Source organism: Panulirus ornatus, chromosome 2, assembly GCF_036320965.1.
Source record: "Panulirus ornatus isolate Po-2019 chromosome 2, ASM3632096v1, whole genome shotgun sequence".
Taxonomy (NCBI): domain Eukaryota; kingdom Metazoa; phylum Arthropoda; class Malacostraca; order Decapoda; family Palinuridae; genus Panulirus; species Panulirus ornatus.
In genome coordinates this window covers 101,529,236-101,551,695 of record NC_092225.1, presented here as the reverse complement: position 1 = coordinate 101,551,695, position 22,460 = coordinate 101,529,236, and the positions used below count along the sequence as shown (strand labels likewise).

At 40.1% G+C, this 22,460-nt stretch overlaps 1 protein-coding gene across 5 annotated transcripts in view; it reads left to right on the top strand.

Annotated features, from left to right (window-relative positions):
• Positions 1 to 22,460, top strand: part of Nak (Numb-associated kinase) — a 555,804-nt gene that overhangs the window by 174,526 nt on the left and 358,818 nt on the right. For all 5 annotated transcript variants that reach the window (XM_071680832.1, XM_071680812.1, XM_071680802.1 and 2 more), the window contains 3 exons: positions 3,599 to 3,717; positions 6,144 to 6,277; positions 12,964 to 13,075. In XM_071680832.1, coding sequence (XP_071536933.1) covers positions 6,147 to 6,277; positions 12,964 to 13,075 — 243 coding nt within the window. In that variant the 5' untranslated portion in view covers positions 3,599 to 3,717; positions 6,144 to 6,146. The remainder of the gene's footprint in view (positions 1 to 3,598; positions 3,718 to 6,143; positions 6,278 to 12,963; positions 13,076 to 22,460) is intronic.

Here is a 22,460-nt window from a genome sequence, read left to right as displayed (position 1 = left end):
CTCAACCCTACTGTACCTAATAACCTTGCTCTTATTCACATTTACTCTTAACTTTCTTCTTTCACACACTTTACCAAACTCAGTCATCAGCTTCTGCAGTTTCTCACATGAATCAGCCACCAGCGCTGTATCATCAGCAAACAACAACTGACTCGCATATACATGTGTATGTGTATATGTATATATTATGTATGTGTACGTGTGTATATGAATGGATATGTCTTTCTTCATGTGTTTCCTGGCTTTACCTTACTGATGCAGGAAATAGCCACAGTTAGGGCTTCAGTTGCCTATGCCATCTCAGTTAACATACAGAAAAAGAACTGTATTCAGTAATGCCTGTTGGTTACTAATGTCACTCCCCCTTGTATAATTATGTATCCATCTTTTTTCAAACCAGGTATTCCTAATCACCAATCTTTTTTTAGCACAGGTCAACAGGCTGTTCATTATTTTTTTACACTGAGGTACTTCTGCCCCACAATTATACCCACCTGCCACATCAGTCTTCCATTTATATATCCTATCAGAAATACTTGGCCTCTTGCATCAAAATTGCTGATGCATTTCACTCCTAGTTACTTGGTGCTTTAGCACTGACAGTCACTAGCATCTTCTAATTTACTTTTGTTCTCACTCACATCAGTTTTTTACTCTCTTTAATACAGCCCTCCTTTGCTTTTACCTTTACATTAACTCTAGACTTTACATCAGATATTCTCAGACCATTCATCCCTCTTCCCATGGAGCCTAGTTTCACTCAGAGCCAGAATGTTCAGGTACCTTAATCGAAACAAGATACACCCAGTCCTCACTTTATGCTGGATCAGTATGTGTGATTTCACTATTTTGCAAGGAAGATTATTCTGTCAGTCCCTCTTTTTATGCAGTGAAAATTTACTACTGTGTGGATGTGTGTTAGAAAGTGTTCCAAAACCTCAGTTGAGGTTGGTGGGTGGAGCAAGCTTGGGTCCTAGATGGAGCATGCCATGTTTGTGCCAGCAGGTCACTCTCACAGTTATCACTATCGTGTCCAGACCTGTGCTAATTGTGCAGTATGGATATACCTGCTAATGTGATTTTACTGTGACCTGCTGTGTTTGTGCTTGTTACTATGGCACCCAAACATCCAGCAGCATCTACCTCAGAACCAGCAGTTTAGTGGAAGAGAACCTTACTGATCATAGAAATGAAGTTAGAAATCTTACGATGCACTGATGCTGGTGAGTGAGTATCAGTGCTGTAGAAAGTGTGCCAAAAGTTCTGTGAGAGTTGATGCGTAGGGTAGGTAAGGGTCTTGGGTGGAGCATGCCACATCCCCACCAGCGGGTCAGTCTTGCGCTTACCCCCATTGTTTTTGGATCTTCTATTTGCTTGAACTGGTTATACCCTCTTAGTGATTTTCCCATAACCCACAGTGTTTGTGTTTAATATGGCATCCAAACATCCAGCAACATCTGCCCTAGAACCAGTAGTTAAACAGAAGAGAACCTCTTATACCTTAAAAACAAAGCTAGAAATTTGACGTGCTGATGCTGGTGAGAGAGCGTTAGCACTTGGATGTGCTTATGACCTTGGTGAATTTACTGTCCGCAACATAAAGAAAAATCCAGAGAAAATTTTGATTTTTGTGATTCACTACACTATGCTGAGGGTTAGAAATCCACTTATGGAGAAGATGGAAAAAGAGCTCTTGTTACACAAAGCGCATGAGACAAAGAAGAAAAACAGCCATTCTTTGTTTCCTGGCGCTCCTTTGTTGAAGCGGGAAACAGCAATTATGTATAATAAAAAAAATAGAAGAATGTTAAGAAAACACAATGTAACAGCCAGATCCCTTCAAGCAAGTAAAGGACAGCTTGATAAGTTTATTCAACATCAGAAGCTATATAGCATGAAGGAAACAGAAATCACTTGTGCTGACAACAAAGCTGCCAGATATATCCCACTTTTTTATGTTTGTAAATTGGTTTGCTGTATGAAATTCCTTTTTGAGGAAGGTTTAAAACCCCATACGGCTATGACAAATAATCATTAACCAAGGCAAATACAGTATTCAGAGTACATAATTTTCTCTGGTATTGATGGAATCCATCATATTACAGTTAATAGAAATGACAATTGGTTCTGCAAAAAGTAAAGAGCCAATCCAGTGAGTGAGGTTGAAATTGAAACTTTAGAAGCTGGTGGTGGGGAAGACAGGCAGTGAGGAAGGAATCTCCACCAGTGGGCCATTTCTCCTACTTACGTTGGTGATACAATAAATAATTTGTGTTGCAAGATTTTTTATGTTGATGTTTATATATTACTGTGTCACTACAGACACATTAGAAAAGAAATTGTTTAAAAAAATTCTTTCGGGAAATATTTTTGACATGAGTGAACTTATTTAACTTTGTTTATGTACTGATATGGAATTCATCTCATTTAAAGTTAACAAAATGATAATCTGTTTTGGAAAAAGGAAAGAGCCAGTCATGTTGAAAGGAAACTTTAGGAAGCAATGGGCTGGTATTAGAGAGGTGGTGAAGAGTCAGGCAGAGGGGAGATGGATGGTGGAATAACTTTGCCTCTCAATCATTGTGGCTTCTTTGTGTAGTGGTGATTGTGTCAGTTCCTTTCCTCTGGTAATTTTAGATTTTATGCCTGATATTTGTACATTGCATCCAATATTAGCATTGTTCACCACATATGTGAAAGAAGTGATGTTAGTAATGATACAGAGGAGAGGCAGTGATCTTCATCTCCACTGCTTGCTCCACCACTATGGATCATCACAGCTGGCTTTTTGGATTAGTAGATATTGTGTAGCTCTGTTCCCATTTTATTTTATGTTCAGTATTTGCTTGTTACAACCTACTGCTATTTTATTATTGTACACCCCAAACATGATGTTATCAATATTAGTAAGAGGTGAGGGACGATCTGCAACAAAGTGGGGAACGCTCATCACTATTTGTAATGCTTTCATAAAGTATATTTAGATACTGTATTGTATTTAAAGTTATCCCTGAGTAATTAGATGCATTTTGCATGAGTTAGTGTCTTATGGATGTCATAAACAATTGATAGAAAGGTGCCTAGGTGTTGGTAACCAATTTTTAGAAAAGTATCCTTATCTTTTACTTATTATACTGTTGGATAGCATATGTTTTGTACTAGATTACATCATTCGTCACTTAAATTTTTTGTTTGATTATTCACAGTGATAATGTACCTGAACTGTACTATATGTTTCCTGACATTTCATCCATGTTTTATTTTAAAAATATGACTGAGAAATCTCCCCCAGGAAAATAACCCCCTTATCCTATTGAATCTTGTGGTTGAATGTATCCATTTTGTGATTTCAGGAACACATTTCTAACATAAAGCAGGAACCATTTTTTTCTCCTTTCTTACTAAGCCTTGTAAGAGAAAATACTTAGTAAAGTTAAGGGTTATAGAATATTCCCCCAACCCCTTTTTTTTCTCAAATATTTCTCAATTATATTTCCTTTCTGTTTTCATCTGTTACAGATTTATATTAATTTTGCTTGACCAGATTCAACAAGATATGAGCATAAAAGTTTTTTCTAATTTTTGTTTGTTTCAACAGGAGGATTTGCCTTAGTGTTCTTGGTTAAAGGCAGTGGTGGTGTTCGATATGCTCTCAAGCGCCTATCTGTCAACAATGAACATGATTTGGAAGTGGCCCGCAATGAAATTAACATCGCTGTAAGTTCAAAAGTTAAGATTGTTTTGCTCACTGTTGTATTACATAAGAAGTAGTTTTCTCTGCTCTGTTTAAAGAAAAATCATAGAGCAGTCAAGTTAGGACTGTAGAATAATGCTGTGATTTTTCTCTGAAGAAAAGATTTACTTGAGTCATACCTCTACTTTGTGAAAATGGGTACAGTACCCTGGAGAGACAGTAAGCACAGTGCAAGTTTCCCACAGTGTGGTACAATACATGAAAAAAATTAGTCCATGTTTTTGCTGATAACCTTAAAAGATATAAAACTGAAATAACTACACTACCATGAAAAACCATTACCTAACTTGATGTTGCCAACCTTTCTTTACATTTTTCTTGCTTAGCCTTTTATGTCTAAAGGCTATGGGCCAAAATATAGAACTTCCAGGATTATTCGTTTATTTCTCGTGTGGGTTTTTTATTCATGTGAAAGTATGTGTGAAGTATGGGTAAACATATCTAAATCATAGAGTTTGGAGTGTGTGTTTGAATGCAGGAAACCTGAAGGAAATAGAGTACTTTATATACTTGGGAATGGTTATAGCAGTGAGTGGAGCCATAGGAGCTTAAGTGAGCCAAAGGGTGGGTGAAGGGGGGGGCAAGTTCCGAGATGCATTGAGGAATGTGTGGAAAGAATGGTCTCTGTCTTTGAGGACAAAAGTGGATATGTTTGATGGTATAGTAGTCCTGTTGGAGTTGCATGGATGCAAGGCATATGCCTTTAGGTAAAAAATGGAAAGAATGGGGAGAATGTATTGGAAATTTGATGTTTAAGAACAGTTGGTGATGAAGAAGTTTGATTAAATAAAGTATGGTGAGAAGAGAGACAGGTGTGCCTTTAGAAGTGGTATGAATATATGGAAAGTTACTAAATTTAATGAGAAGTTTTTACCAGGAGAATAAGGCATGCGAGCAAGTAGAAAGGAAGAAGGGAGAGTGGATCTCAGTGAATATGGGTCTTGAAGCAGAGGTGAGAGTGGATGCTTTTGAGAGTTTGAATGGGGGGGACCATAGAAAGGAATGCTTTAGGTACCTAAAGGTATACTTGTCACCAGATGGAACCATGAGGGCTGAAGGTATCAGACTGCCACTCTGACAGACCATTGTTTTTTTCCTGAATCATTTGCTTCTCCAGTCCACACCTTTAAACATCAGATGGTTTACTGACATTGACATTTGTCATCTTATGATGGAGAATTTTCCTTGACAGAATAATAAAACTTGTAAGAGGTGGTTTGATCGAGTAAGTAATGAAAGGGTAAGAGAGATGTGTATGTTAATAAAAAGAGTGTGGTTGAGAGAGCAGAAGAGGGTGTATTGAAATGGTTTGGTCACATGGAGAGGATGAGTGAGGAAAGATGGACAAAGAGGATATATGTGTCAGAGGTAGAGGGAATGAGGAGAAGCTGGAGATCAAATTGGAGGTGGAAGGATGGAGTGAAAAAGATTTCTAGCAATTGGGGTCTGAACATATAGGAGGGTGAAAAGCATGCTAGGAATAGAGTGAATTGGAACAATGTGGTATATCAGGGTCAACGTGCTGTCAATGGATTGAACCAGGGCATGTAAAGTGACTGGGGTAAACCTTGGAAAGTTTTGTGGGGCCTTGATGAGGAAACGGAGCTGTGGTATCGGTACATTACACATGACAGCTAGAGACTGAGTGAACGAATTTGGCTTTTTTGTCTTCCTAGCGCTACCTTGCGCTGTGGGGGTGGTGTGCTATTTCATGTGTGGTGGGGTGGCGATGGGAATGGATAAACGCAGCAAGTATGAATATGTACATGTTTCTATATGTATATGTCTGTTTATGTATGTGTATGTATATGTTGAAATGCATAGGTATGTATATTTGCATGTGTGGGCGTTTATGTGTGTACATGTGTATGTGGGTGGGTTTGGCCATTCTTTTGTCTGTTTCCTTGCACTACCTCGCTGACACGGAAGACGGCAATTAAGTATAATAAATAGAATGAATAAGCGTGTCAGTGTGTTGAAAAAGTAATTGAGTCATGTATATCTTTTTGGTAATAAACAAAAAAATAAAGAAAGCATCACAATATTTTACTGTAATAAAGACAGAATTGCAAAGATCTTGAGATTTCATTAGCTTTTTATTATTTCATAAGGAAAAGAGAAATTTTTTAATGTGGGGATGATTATGCACTTGTGGAGACGGGCTTCAGCAGGAGTATTGTGTCACACACAAAAAAAAAAAAGAAAACTAATAATGAGAGCAGAATAAGGATTACTGTTATTTGTGTACACACAGAAAATTGTAAGTATAGAAGATTCAGGAATATTTTTTTATGATCATAATAGGAAAAAAAAAAAGTAATATTTCGTTGTTGCTGGCATTTTTTTTTTTCTTTTTTGTAGCAGTACCTAACAAATGATTTTTCTCCAGAAAATGCTTAGTGGTCCAAGAACGGTGGTGGGATATGTTGACTCAGGTGTCACACATACTGGTGGTGGTGTATACGAAGTTCTTCTCCTTATGACGTATTGTAGAAAGCACCTTTTACACCTTATGAATGACAGGTAAGTGTTTCACAGTGTTTGAAATCACATGATCATTTTTTGCCAATTATGGAAATTTTTCATGCAATGGAATATCCTAACACTATATTACGGATTATATATATCTAGATAGTTTGAATTGAAGAGTATTCTACACTGTAGACATCTTCTTACAGCTGTTAGTCTTTGGACTTGGGAGGCTGTTGAATTCAGAAAATGGTCCAAACAATAAAGAGATAGACTATTTTGAGGGAAGGCTTTCTATGCATTCTTTGACGACTCCACATGGGCAAATGATTATTACCATCCTACTTGTATATTGCCTCAGTTCATTTGTCAAAGACTGTTGTGAGGGAAGGCTATCTGTGCATTCTTTGATTTCAAATGGGCAAATGATTATTACCATCCTACTTGTATATTGCCTGAGGTCATTTGCACTGTCCACAGATCAGTGCATGCTGCATAAAATCTCCTGCCATTGTCCATCTATATCTCTGATGCCTGTTCCAATTGGAATATTTTTGGGAATAGGTATTACTGTGGTCCCTTTCAAGCTGTGGAACCTAGTAGATTCTGACAGGTTGAATGGTTTTTATCACTTTTGTCATAAAATCTGCCCTGATCATTTGATGATTATGAGAAAGAGGATAAGTAGAGTGCTTTTCATAATGTTGCAGTTCTCCTTTTCAGCTAGTTACATACATTATTATTATTATTACTTTCTTCTTGCTCCTGGGCTCTGTAGTCTGTAGGAAGGAATTGAGCTAGAACTCATTTTTATTATTACTTCTTGTACTTGGGCTTTGTAGTCAGAAGAAAGGAATTGATGGACTTTTTTAGAGTGAGAAATTCCATCACAAGATTTTGCTTCTTTTTGTTCACTGATGATACAACGTTGCTAGAGATGACTCTTCACTTGCAGTGTAATTTCTTGTAGGCAGAGTCTATTAACACTTGTTTCTGTAATAAAATGGTTTGTTGGACCTCTGTTGTGTAATGATTTTTGTTGCTAACCTTGATGCATTCATGGACCTCCTAGGGTCAATCACATAGGTTCCAAATCTAGTTAGGGCACTCGGTCTACAGTCATCTTGGCTGTTCATCCACCCCTAGGGGTTGATTGATAAAGTGGATATCTGGCTTATCCTTGAATATATTTATCTGGGAGTGGACTTAGCAGCGAATGGAACTGTGGAAGTGAGTCATAGGATGGGGGATGGGGTAAAGGTTCTAGGAGCAATAAAGAATGTGTGGAAAGAAAAAGTTATCTCGCAGAGCAAAAAGGGGTATGTTTGAAGGAATAGTAGCTCCATAAATTTTATATGGTTGTGAGGCATGGGCTATAGATAGAGTTGTATGGAGGAGGGTGGATGTATTGGAAATGAAATGTTTAAGGACAATATGTGATATGGGGTGGTTTGATCAAGTAAGTAATGAAAGGTTAAGAGAGATGTGTGGTAATAGAAAGAGTGTAGAAGAGGATGTGTTGAAATGATTTGGACATATGGAGAGGATGAGTGAGGAAAGGTTGACTAAGAGTATATATATGTGCGGAGGTGGAGGGGACAAGGAGAAGCAAGAGATCAAATTGGAGGTATAAGGATTGAGTAAAAAAGATTTTGAGGTATCAGGGCCTGAACATACTCAATCAAACCACCTTACACCACATATTGTCCTCAAACATTTAATTTCCAACACATCCCCCCCCTCCTCCGCACAACCTTATCTATGGCCCATGCCTCACAAACAATAACATTTTTTAGAACCACTATTCCCTCAAACATACCCATTTTTGCTCTCTGAGATAATATTCTCGCTTTCCACACATTGTTCAACACTCCCAGACCCCCCCACCCTTTGAATCACTACCGCTTCATGGTTTCATCCACTGCTAAGTCCACTTCCAGATATCTAAAACACTTCCTTTCCTCCAGTTTTTCTCCATTCAAACTTACCACCCAATTAACTTGTCCCTCAACCCAACTGAACCGAATAACCTTGCTCTTATTCACATTTACTCTCATATTTCTTCCTTCACACACTTTACCAAACTGTCACCAATTTCTGCAGTTTCTCACCCGAATCAGCCACCAGCACTGTATCATCAGCGAACTACAATTGACTCACTTCTCAAGCCCTCTCATCCACTACAGACTGCATACTTGCTCCTCTCTACAAAACTCTTGCATTCACCTCCCTAACCACCCCATCCATAAACAAATTTAACAACCATGGAGACATCATGCACCCCTACCGCAAACCGACATTCACTGGGAACCAGTCACTTTCCTCTCTTCCTACTCGTACACATGCCTTACATCCTTGGTAAAAACTAGCAACTTGCCTCCCACACCATATACTCTTAATACCTTCCACAAAGAATCTCTATCAACCCTGTCATATGCCTTCCCCAGATCCATAAACGCTACATACAAATCCATCTTTTTTTTTTTAAGTATTTCTCGCATGCAGTCTTCAAAGCAAACATCTGATCCACACATACTGTACCGCTTCTGAAAATACACTGGTCTTCCCCAATCTGATGCTCTGTACATGCCTTTACCCTCTCAATCAATACCTTCTCATATTTCCCAGGAATACTTAACAAACTTATACCTCTGTAATTTGAACACTCATCTTTATCCCCTTTGCCTTTGTACAATGGCACTATGCATGCATCCTGCCAATCCTCAGGCACTTCACCATGAACCATATATACATTGAATATCTTTACCAACCAATCAACAACACAGTCACCCCCTTTTTTGATAATTTCCACTGCAATACCATCCAAACCCACCGCCTTACCGGCTTTCATCTTCTGCAAAGCTTTAACTACCTCTTCTCTGTTTACCAAACCATTCTCCCTGACCCTCTCACTTCGCACACCACGTCGACCAAAACACCCTACATCTGCCACTCTTATCATCAGACACATTCAACAAACCTTCAAAGTACTCACTCCATCTCCTCACTTCACCACTAATTATTATTACTTCCTCATTAACCCCCTTCACTGATGTTCCCATTTGTTCCCTTGTCTTACGCACTTTATTTGCCTCCTTCCAAAACATCTTTTTATTCTCCCTAAAATTTAATGATACTCTCACCCCAACTCTCATTTGCCCTCTTTTTCACCTCTTGCCCCTTTCTCTTGACCTCCTGCTGTGTTCTTTTATACATCTCCCAGTTATTTGCATTACTTCCCTGCAAAATTGTCCATACACGCCTCTCTCCTCTCTTTCGCTAACAATCTTACTTCTTCATCTCACCACTCACTATCCTTTCTAATCTGCCCACCTCCCACCTTTCTCATGCCGCAGGCGTCTTTTGCACAAGCCATCACTGCTTCCCTAAATACATCCCATTCCTCCCCCACTCCCCTTACATCATTTACTCTCACTTTGCCATTCTGCACTCAATATCTCCTTGTACTTCTTCACACATGTCTCCTTTCCAAGCTAACTTACTCTCACCACTCTCTTCACCCCAACATTCTCTCTTCTTTTCTGAAAACCTCTACAAATCTTCACCTTCGCCTCCACAAGATAATGATCAAACATCCCACCAGCTGCCCCTATCAGCACATTAACTTCCAAAAGTCTCTCTTTCACACGCCTATCAATTATCACATTATCCAATAACGCTCTTTGGCCATCTCTCCTACTTGCATGTGTATACTTACGTATATCTCTTTTTAAACCCAGTATTCCCAGTCACCAGTCCTTTTTCAGCACACAAATCTACAAGCTCTTCACCATTTACATTTACATTTCTGAACAGCCCATGTACACCAAATATACCCTCAACTGCCACATTACTCACCTTTGCATTCAAATCACCCATCACTATAACCCGGTCTTGTGCATCAAAGCTGCTAACACACTCACTCAGCTGCTCCCAAAACACATACCTCTCATGATCTTTCTTCACATGACCAGGTGCATAGGCACCAATAATCATCTATCTGTCTCCATCCAGTTTTACCCATATCAATCTAGAGTTTACTTTCTTACACTCTATCACATACTCCCACAACTTTTGTTTCAGTAGTGCTACTCCTTCCTTTGTTTTTGTCCTCTCACCAACCCTTGACTTTACTCCCAAGCCACCTCTTCCCCTTTACCCTTGAGCTTCGTATCACTCAGACCCAAAACATCCAGGTTCCTTTCCTCAAACATACTACCTATCTCTCCTTTTTCCTCATCTGGGTTACATCCACACACATTTAGATACTCCAATCTAAGCCTTCAAGGAGGATTTTATTCAACAATATTTCTCACCATTCCTTTTGCACTCCAGTAACTTCATGCAACATAAGTGCTTCATGGAATGCCTAGTTCATATCCTCCAAGCTCTTCTATTCAGAACTTTATATTCAGTTTTGTTTGTTCTTTAAATGTTGCTTTTTTGCTGGCAAATTCACCCTCCAATTTTTTTGTTCTTATTCACTATTTCCTGCAATAGTGAGGTAGTGTCATGAACTGAGGACTGAACCTTAGAGGGAAAAGTCCTCACCTGGCCCCCTTCTCTGTTCTTTCTTTTGGAAAAGAAAAAACTGGAGGGGAGGATTTCCAGCCTCCTACTCCCACCCCTTTTAGTCACCTTGTGTGACACACAGGGAATACTTGGAAGTATTCTCTCTAACCTATCCTCAGGGTAACTTTTTTCTGTTTCATTGTTTCCCTAGTCTTTATTCCATTTGCTGCACCTTATCCACAACCTTTTCACACTTTATGACATACCGTGACAGCTTCTGAGAATAAATTCTAGAATATTATCACTTAACTGTTCTTGGAAGTTAAATTTCACCCTTTCATTCCTTAAACTCTCACACTTGAAGTTAACAATTAAAATTTAAATGTAAAAGAAAGGACATGGAAATTGATACTGAAAACAAGTTACCAAAGCAGTGATACCATGAAAAAGAATTGAAGAAATATATTCACTATTTTCTTCGTTTTTGATGTTTGAATGATGTATGGTAGTATGGTACACTTTATTCTGTCCTTTATGATAAAACACTAATCAGCCACAAATATAGCAAAGACCAAGCTAAGAGAGTTTAGGAGAATGGTTATGAGAGGTAAGAGAGAATGGAGAATCCCATGAAGGTGATAAAAACTCAGCAGGTGAAGGACCATTGTAGATCACTCTGCTCCATATTCTGTCTATTTACCTATATCTCTGATGCCCGTTCCCTTTGAAACTCCCAAAAGGGGATGGCCAAAGGAAAGCTTTTGACAGGGTGTGGCATCAGTCTCATCTCAAAACTCCCCTCTTTTGGCTTCCCCCCCTCACTTTGCTCCGTCATATCTAGCTTTGTCTCTGGCCAGTCTGTGTCATAGGTTGTTGATGGATCAGCCTCTCCCCCTTTCTCCATCAACAGTGTTGGCCCTCAAGGTTCTGTCTTGTCTACTATGCTTTCTCTCCTTTTTATCATCAATTTCTTTCCTTCCACAAATAATCAGATGCACTCTTGTGCTGATGACTCAACACTACATTACTCCAAATCCTTCAGTTCTGCACCTTGTTCTCTCTTGTGACCTGCATCTTGTCTGTACACAACTTCCTCATTAAACTCAGATAGGTTATCTCGGTGGGTTATATGAAATTTGGTCAAGTTTAATGCTTCCAAGACCCAGTTTCTGTCTATCACTATTGAAAATTCATCCCAACTTTCCCCTCTTTGACAGTTGTGTAATTGCATTTCTTGACTCGAACTTATTTAGCATTACTGTAACATCCACTATGTCATGGAAATCCCACATTGCCAAAATGACTGTCTGCCTCCAAGAAACAGGGAGTCCTTTTGATATTAGAAATTTCTCATGAACAGTTGCTCCATTTATATATAGGATTGATCTCTCCTTGTATGAGGTACTGCTCTCATGTCTGTGATGGCTTTAACTCTGCATCCTTACTTGACAGAGTTGAGTGGAAAGTGGTCCTACATAAACTTTCTCAGGTTAACTTCAAAATTTGATCTGCATGCTCTGTGCTACAACTTTGGTTCATTTACCCTCTTCTTTAGGCATAACTTTGGCTTTTTCTTTTGAGAGGTGGCTGCTTGTGTGCCTCCACCACTTGCTAGACCATGCAGTTGGCAAATTACTGCATCACATGGTTGCTGGGTTGTCTTAGGCAACTCAAGGGTTGGTTATTTTGATAGCTGTTTGTTCCCATATACCTTGAAGCTTTGGAACACTCTACCCTTTCATGTCTTTCCAAAATAACTATGACTTTGCATATTTTGACAGGTTTTGTTACTTCCTCCAGAATTCATGAATGCTTTCCCTTGTCTCTCCTTTTTTCCCTTTCATTAACCTCTCTCTATTTCAGTTAAGGTCCAGCTTTGATGTGGACTTTTTGTCTGTGACTGGAGCCTCCAACTTAAAGAAAAAAGTTTCTGTAACTGGTGAACTCCAGCACTTCTTCATAGGCTTTATTGCCTCACCCTTAGCAGGTCACTGGTAGAGGGCAGTTATAGCACAGTGTTTTCAGAGGCTCCTAAGCTAATGTTCCTATGAACATCTTCACCTAATCTGTCTTCCTAATGTTCCATCTTACTTCTACGTATATTTGTACTGAAAATAGGTAGTAAGGAAATACATGATTGTTTTGTTATATATAAAGAACTTATTATTTTGATATTAATGTGACATGATTTTAGATCATAGATGTCATTTTGATATATCTTCTTGCAGGATCAACTCAGGCTTAACAGAAGCTGAGGTTTTAAAAATTTTCTGTGATGTGTGTGATGCTGTGTCCAGACTCCATCATGTCAACCCTCCCATTATTCACCGTGATTTGAAGGTACAGCTTTGTAGTATTTTCTCAGTCCGTGATTAATGCATTTTTTCTCAGTTTTCTAGTGGGGGTTGTTTATTGTTATTAGTTTTATACATGTGACTACTCCTACCTGCTTTTGCATGCATATCTGCATGTTGCAAGATGTTTCCATGAAATGTATTAGAATGTTTAAAGTAAAAACAAGTGGAACTCTATGATACAAATTATTAGTGTATTTATGTTATATGCTTTTTGGCAAGGAAAAAAATGGTACATAATACTTGATGACATAAATGTAAATATGTGATGCTGTGTAATAAATATTATTCAGCTGTTCTCTGTCACATGGGGTGGATACTGGCACACATCTTGTATATCTAGTGTGCCATTTTGACTTTCATCTTCCACACTGATGCAAGAATTTTTCTATTTTTCTCTCTTCATGCCAGATTATATGCTTATTGGCAAGGAAAGAAAAATGGTACATAATACTAGGTGACATAAATGTAAATATGTGATGCTGTCTAATAAGTATTATTCAGCTGTTCTCTGTCACTTGGGGTGGATACTGGCACACATATTTTATATCTAGTGTGCCATTTTGACTTTCATCTTCCACACTGATGCAAGAACTTTCCTATTTTTCTCTCTTCATGCCAAGTTAAAGTTTTTAGTGAGACTTATATTTCCTTTCGTCCCACCCTCAATCATAAAGCCTTATCATTGGACAGTCAAACATCATACTTCAAGCATACCCACATACACATGTATATACATACATGTCCGCACATGCAAATATACATACCTATACATCTCAACGTATACACATATATACACACACAGACGTATACACATATACACATCTACATAATTCATACTGTCTGCCCTTATTCATTCCCGTTGCCACCCCGCCACACATCAAATGACAATCCCCTCCTCCCGCATATGTGCGAGATAGCGCTAGGAAAAGACAACAAGGGCCACATTTGTTCACACTCAGTCTCTAGCTGTCATGTATAATGCACCAAAACCACAGCTCCCTTTCCATATCCAGGCCTCACAAAACTTTCCATGGTTTACCCCAGATGCTGCACATGCCCTGGTTCAATCCATTGATAGCACGTCGACCCCGATATACCACATCGTTCTAATTCACTCTATTCCTTGCACGCCTTTCACCCTCCTGCATGTTCAGGCCCCGATCGCTCAGAATCTTTTGCACTCCATCTTTCCACCTCCAATTTGGTCTCCCACTTCTTGTTCCCTCCACCTCTGACACATTTATCCTCTTTGTCAATCTTTCCTCACTCATTCTCTCCATGTGACCAAACCATTTCAGTACACCCTCTTGTGCTCTCTCAACCACACACTTTTTATTACCACACATCTCTCTTACCCTTTCATTACTTACTTGATCAAACCACCTTACACCACATATTGTCCTCAGACATCTCATTTCCAACACATCTACCCTCCTCTGCACAATCGTATCTATAGCCCACACCTCGCATCCATATAACATTGTTGGAACCAGTATTCCTTCAGATGTACCTGATTTTGCTTTCCGAGATAATGTTCTCACCTTCCACACATTTTCAACACTCCCAGATTTTTGCCCCCTCCCCCTTCCTGTGACTCACTTCTGCTTACATGGTTCCGTCCACTGCTAAATCCACTCCCAGATATCTAAAACGCTTCATTTTCTCTAGTTTTTCTCCATTCAAACTAACCTCCCAATTGACTTGTCTCTCTACCCTACTTTACCTATTGTCCCTCAACCCTACTTTACCTAATAACCTTTTACTCTCATTTTCTTTCACACACTTTACCAAACTCAGTCACCAGCTTCTGCAGTTTCTCAACCGAATCAGCCACCAGCACCGTATCATCAGCAAACAACAACTGACACTTCCCAAGCCCTCTCATCCGCAACAGACTACATACTTGCCCCTCTCTCCAAAACTCATGCATTTACCTCCCTAACAACCCCACCCATAAACAAATTAAACAACCATAGAGACATCATGCACCCCTGCCGCAAACTGACATTCACTGAGAACCAGTCACTTTCCTCTCTTCCTACTCGTACACATGCCTTACATCCTTGATAAAAATTTTTCACTGCTTCTAGCAACTTGCCTATCACACCATATATTCTTAATACCTTCCACAGAGCATCTTTATCAACTCTTCTATGCCTTCTCCAGATCCATAAATGCTACATACACATTCATTTGCTTTTCTAAGTATTTCTCACATACATTCTTCAAAGGAAACATCTGATCCACGCATCCTCTAATACCTCTGAAACCATACTGCTCTTCCTCAGTCTGATGCTCTGTACATGCCTTCACCCTCTCAACCAATACCCTCGCATATAATTTCCCAGGGATTCTCAACAAACTTATACCTTTGTAATTTGAACACTCACCTTTATCCCCTTTGCCATTGTACAGTGGCACTATGCTTGCATCCCACCACCCCTCAAGCACTTCACCATGAATCATACGTACATTAGATATTCTTACAAACCAGTCAACAACTCAGTCATCCCCTTTTTTGATAAATTCCACTGCAATACCATCCAAACCCACCGCCTTGTCAGCTTTCATCTTCCGCAAAGCTTTCACTACCTCTTCTCTGTTTACCAAACCATTCTCCCTAACCCTCCCTCTTTCCTCACCACCTCGACCAAAACACCCTACATCTGCCACTCTTTATCATCTGACACATTCAACAAACCTTCTAAATACTCACTCCATCTCCTCACATCACCACTACTTGTTATTACTTTCCCATTAGCCCCTTCACTGAAGTTTCCATTTTTTCTCTTGTCTTACACACTTTATTTACCTCCTTCCAAAACATCTTTTTATTCTCCCTAAGATTTAATGATACTCTCTCGCCCGAGCTCTCATTTGCCCTCTTTTTCACCTCTTGCACCTTTCTCTTGACCTCCTGCCTCTTTCTTTTATACATCTCCCAGTCATTTGCACTATTTCCCTGCAAAATGCATCTAAATGCCTCTCTCTTCTGTTTCACCTATAATCTTACTTCTTCATCCCACCACTCACTACCCTTTCTAATCTGCCCACCTTCCACGCTTCTCATGCCACAAGCATCTTTTGCGCAAGCCATCACTGCTTCCCTAAATACATCCCATTCCTCCTCCACTCCTATTACGTCCTTTGCTCTCACCTTTTGCCATTCTGCACTCACTCTCTCCTGGTACTTCCTCACACAAGTCTCCTTCCCAAGCTCACTTACTCTCATGACTCTCTTCACCCCAACATTCTCTCTTCTTTTCTGAAAACCTTTACAAATCTTCACCTTCGCCTCCACAAGATAATGATCAGACCTCCCTCCAGTTGCAGCTCTCAGCACATTAACATTCAAAAGTCTCTCTTTCACACGTCTATCAATTAACACATAATCCAATAACCCTCTCTGGCCATCTCTTCTGCTTACATATGTATGCTTATGTATATCTCTCTTCTTAAACCATGTATTCCCAATCACCAATCCTTTTTCAGCTCACAAATCTACAAGCTCTTCATCATTTCCAATTGCAACACTGAACACCCCATGCACACCAATTATTCCCTCAACTGCCACATTACTCACCTTTGCATTCAAATCACCCATCACTATAACCCGGTCTCGTGCATCAAAACTGCTAGCACCCTCACTCAGCTGCTCCCAAAACACTTGCCTCTCATGATCTTTCTTCTCATTCCCAGGTGCATAGGTACCAATAATCATCCATCTCTCTTCATCCACTTTCAGTTTTACACATATCAATCAAGAGTTTACTTTCTTACACTCTATCACATACTCCCATAACTCCTGTTTAAGGAGTAGTGCTACTCCTTCCCTTGCTCTTGTCCTCTCACCAACCTCTGACTTTACTCCCAAGACATTCCCAAACCTCTCTTCACCTTTACCCTTGAGCTTCGTTTCACTCAAAGCCAAAACATCTAGGTTTCTTTTCTCAAACATACTACCTATCTCTCCTTTTTCCTCATCTTGGTTACATCCACACACATTTAGACACCCCTATCTGAGCCTTCAAGAAGGATGAGCTCTCACCACGTGTCTCCTTCTGTTTCTCCTTTAAGCAAGTTAGAATACAAGGAGGGAAGGGTTTCTAGCCCACTGCTCTCGTACCCTTTAGTCACCTTCTATGACACGTGGGGAATGCGTGGGAAGTATTCTTTCTCCCCATCCCCTATCATCATTTTTGTTTTTTATTTAGATTTGTTTTCTGGTCGTATGTACAGATGGTTGTAAGTCGCACAGGTAATAAGTAGGGGAGAGCCTGTATTTAGGGGACTTATACCTCTTCTGTGTGAACTTCAGTTTTGCACCTCATACCTTTAGATACAATAATCCCTTGCTTTTGAAAGGGGTTATGTTCCTGGAAGACCTCATAGTTACCAGAACCATGGTTAACAAGGTCCTTGGCTGATGGGAAATGGGGCGATTAGGGGGAATGACCCTTGAGAGACATACCTTAATCTTGCACCATTTTGGTGAACCATTTTCAAGTTTGTTTTTATTCCACAACCCCATGGAACTAAAGTTGCTGCAAATGGCAAACGTATTAAAGTAGGTAATTTCTAGTGTTGAACCATCAACCTCAGTGTGTCTCATCCTGAATGTTCGATCTTATAAATCACATGCTTCCACAGTTGCTCTGTCTTTAACTGTGCATATTACTCCCTCTGTAGCTTAACTTAGTAATTTCCCATATACATCTGATTCCAGTGCCTTCTTTCTGCTCAACAAGCCCAGAATTTGCTTTGATTCCATTTGATTTTTTTATTATTATTATACTTGATCAATGTTGCCCACGTCAGCGAGGTGGCGCCAGGAAACAGACGAAGAACAACTTGTCCACTCTTATACATATATGCATATATGCCCATACACATACATATACATATCATCATATACACATACAGAGACATATACATATTTGCACATGTACATATTCATACTTGCTTGCCCTCAATCCATTCATGGTGCCAACTCTGTCCCACAGGAAAACACATTGCTGCCTCCCGCTTCAGTGAGGTAGCTCCAGGAAAACGGACCAAAAAGGCCGCATTCATTCACACTCACTCTCAAGCTGTCATGTGTAAACTACTGAAACCACAGCTACAGGCATTTTGTTTTTGTTCTATCTTAGGGGCATCCAAAGAAGACCTTTCAAATCTTTTATTCTGATGTTTTCACTTAATGCACCTTCTGTCCTCTGGTTACATTTTTCGGAATCTCTTGAATTGATTTGATTTTCTTATCATGCTCTTGGCTATATTTTTCACTTCTGAAATTCCCTCTTCCACATGTGGCTTTTTTCTCATGATCTTTGATATGTGTCATCAGCTTCTTAATTTCTTCTTCCATTTGTTTTAATTTCAGATCCTTTTTCTTTATAACTGCCAATAACTTCCTTAGCATTATGGTTTCAGCCAAGTATCATATTTGGATGTATCAGGAGACTATGAAGAATGATTTTGAGGATGATATTTGAGGAAGTCACTGTTTCTAAGTTGTGCAGAATAAAGTGAAAAAGAGAATTATGCTGAGGTCACTGGATAAACTGATGGCATCCAAAGATCTTAGTACCTTAATGCCACAACAAGGTTTGAGTGTCTGTGATGCACTGATTTTAAATGGTTGTAACTGTTTCAATGACTCTTAAAAGATATTTTCAGATTTTGCTGGATTTACCCATTTTGCTGAAATGTTATTTTTGATTTTTTATCATGGCCAGCACTTAAAGGATTAAACTAGGAATGGGGAAGTGATGATGCACCATTATCTATGTCTTATCTTATAAGGCCAGTGGTTTTTTTCAATAATTTTCTTTCACTTGTTGTTCAAGAAGGTTTGAAAATTTTAATTTCTTATTCTGTAGGAATCAGACTGAAGTAGTGTGAGATTCAGAATTTTATTAGCCATTTTTTAAATGAGGTAGTTTCCTATTTATCTATCTCTATGTTTGTCTGTCTGTCTACCTATTTGTATCTATTTTTTTTATTTATTATTTTGCTTTGTCGCTGTCTCCCGCGTTTGTGAGGTAGTGCAAGGAAACAGACGAAAGAAATGGCCCAGCCCACCCCCATACACATGTATATACGTACACGTCCACACACGCAAATATACATACCTATACATCTCAATGTACACATATATATACACACACAGACACATACATATATACCCATGCACACAATTCACTTTGCCTTTATTCATTCCCATCGCCACCTCGCCACACATGGAATACCATCTCCCTCCCCCCTCTGTGTGCAAGGTAGCGCTAGGAAAAGACAACAAAGGCCCCATTCGTTCACACTCGGTCTCTAGCTGTCATGCAATAATGCCCGAAACCACAGCTCTCTTTCCACATCCAGGCCCCACACAACTTTCCATGGTTTACCCCAGACGCTTCACATGCCCTGATTCAATCCACTGACAGCACGTCAACCCCGGTGTACCACATCGATCCAATTCACTCTATTCCTTGCCCGCCTTTCACCCTCCTGCATGTTCAGGCCCCGATCACTCAAAATCTTTTTCACTCCATCTTTCCACCTCCAGTTTGGTCTCCCACTTCTCCTCGTTCCCTCCACCTCCGACACATGTATCCTCTTGGTCAATCTTTCCTCACTCATTCTCTCCATGTGCCCAAACCATTTCAAAACACCCTCTTTTTTTTTTTATCTATTTATATTTATGGATTTGTATGTAGCATTTATGGATCTGGAGAAGGCATATGATAGAGTTGATAGAGATGCTCTGTGGAAGGTATTAAGAATATATGGTGTGGGAGGCAAGTTGTTAGAAGCAGTGAAAAGTTTTTATCGAGGATGTAAGGCGTGTGTACGTGTAGGAAGAGAGGAAAGTGATTGGTTCTCAGTGAATGTAGGATTGCGGCAGGGGTGTGTGATGTCTCCATGGTTGTTTAATTTGTTTATGGATGGGGTTGTTAGGGAGGTAAATGCAAGAGTCCTGGAAAGAGGGGCAAGTATGAAGTCTGTTGGGGATGAGAGAGCTTGGGAAGTGAGTCAGTTGTTGTTTCGCTGATGATACAGCGCTGGTGGCTGATTCATGTGAGAAACTGCAGAAGCTGGTGACTGAGTTTGGTAAAGTGTGTGGAAGAAGAAAGTTAAGAGTAAATGTGAATAAGAGCAAGGTTATTAGGTACAGTAGGGTTGAGGGTCAAGTCAATTGGGAGGTGAGTTTGAATGGAGAAAAACTGGAGGAAGTGAAGTGTTTTAGAAATCTGGGAGTGGATCTGTCAGCGGATGGAACCATGGAAGCGGAAGTGGATCATAGGGTGGGGGAGGGAGCGAAAATTTTGGGAGCCTTGAAAAATGTGTGGAAGTCGAGAACATTATCCCGGAAAGCAAAAATGGGTATGTTTGAAGGAATAGTAGTTCCAACAATGTTGTATGGTTGCGAGGCGTGGGCTATGGATAGAGTTGTGCGCAGGAGGATGGATGTGCTGGAAATGAGATGTTTGAGGACAATGTGTGGTGTGAGGTGGTTTGATCGAGTAAGTAACGTAAGGGTAAGAGAGATGTGTGGAAATAAAAAGAGCGTGGTTGAGAGAGCAGAAGAGGGTGTTTTGAAATGGTTTGGGCACATGGAGAGAATGAGTGAGGAAAGATTGACCAAGAGGATATATGTGTCGGAGGTGAAGGGAACGAGGAGAAGAGGGAGACCAAATTGGAGGTGGAAAGATGGAGTGAAAAGGATTTTGTGTGATCGGGGCCTGAACATGCAGGAGGGTGAAAGGAGGGCAAGGAATAGAGTGAATTGGAGCGATGTGGTATACAGGGGTTGACGTGCTGTCAGTGGATTGAATCAGGGCATGTGGAGCGTCCGGGGTGGGCCGTGGAGGGCTGTGTGGGTATGTATATTTGCGTGTGTGGACGTGTGTATGTACATGTGTATGGGGGGGGTTGGGCCATTTCTTTCGTCTGTTTCCTTGCGCTACCTCGCAAACGCGGGAGACAGCGACAAAGTATAAAAAAAAAAAAAAAAAAAAAAAAAAAAATTTATATTTATATATTATACTTTGTCACTGTCTCCCAAGTAAGCTAGGTAGCGTAAGGAAACAGACGAAAGAATGGCCAAACCCACTCACATTCACCTGTATATACATAAATGCCCACACACGCACATATACATACCTATACATTTCCACATATACATACATATACATACACAGACATATACATATATACTCATGCACATATTCATACATGCTGCCTTCATCCATTCCTGCCGCCACCCCGTCACACATGAAATGACACCTCCCTCCCCCCGCATGCATGCAAGGTAGTGCTGGGAAAGAACAACAAAGGCCACATTTGTCCACACTCAGACTCTAGCTGTCATGTGTAATGCACTGAAACCACAGCTCCCTTTCTACATCAAGGTTTACCCCAGACGCTTCACATGCCCTGGTTCAATTCATCGACAGCACGTTGACCCCTGTATACCACATTGTTCCAATTCACTCTATTCCTTGTGTGCCTTCCACCCTCCTATATGTTCAGGCCCCGATCGCTCAAAATCATTTTCACTCCATCCTTCCCCCTCTAATTTGGTCTTCCACTTCTCTTCATTCCCTCCACCTCTGATACATAAATCCTCTTTGTCAGTCTTTCCTCATTCATTCTCTCCATGTGACCAAACCATTTCAATACGCCCTCTTCTGCTCTCTCAACCACACACATTTTCCTACCACACACCTCTCTTACCCTTTCATTACTTAATCAAATGACCTTACACCACATATTGTCCTCATACATCTCATTTCCAACACATCTACCCTCCTCCTCACAACCCTATCCATCGCCCATGCCTCACAACCATATAACATTGTTTGAACCACTATTCCTTCAAACATACCCATTTTTGCTTTTCGAGATAATTTTCTCCTCTCCCACACATTCTTCAACGCTCCCAGAACCTTCGCTCCCTCCCCCACCCTGTGACTCGCTTCCTCTTTAATTGTATCTTTCTATCCATATATCTATTTATGTCTATCTTTATATCTATTTCTTTATTATACTTAATCGCCATCTCCCGCATCAGCGAGGTAGCACAAGGGAACAGACAAGGAATAGCCCAACCCACCCACGTACTGATTTTTTTTTTTTTTTTTTTTCGCTGTCTCCTGCATTTGCGAGGTAGCGCAAGGAAACAGATGAAAGAAATGGCCCAACCCACCCCCATACACATGTATATACATACACGTCCACACACGCAAATATACATACCTACACAGCTTTCCATGGTTTACCCCAGACGCTTCACATGCCCTGATTCAATCCACTGACAGTGCGTCAACCCCGGTATACCACATCGATCCAATTCACTCTATTCCTTG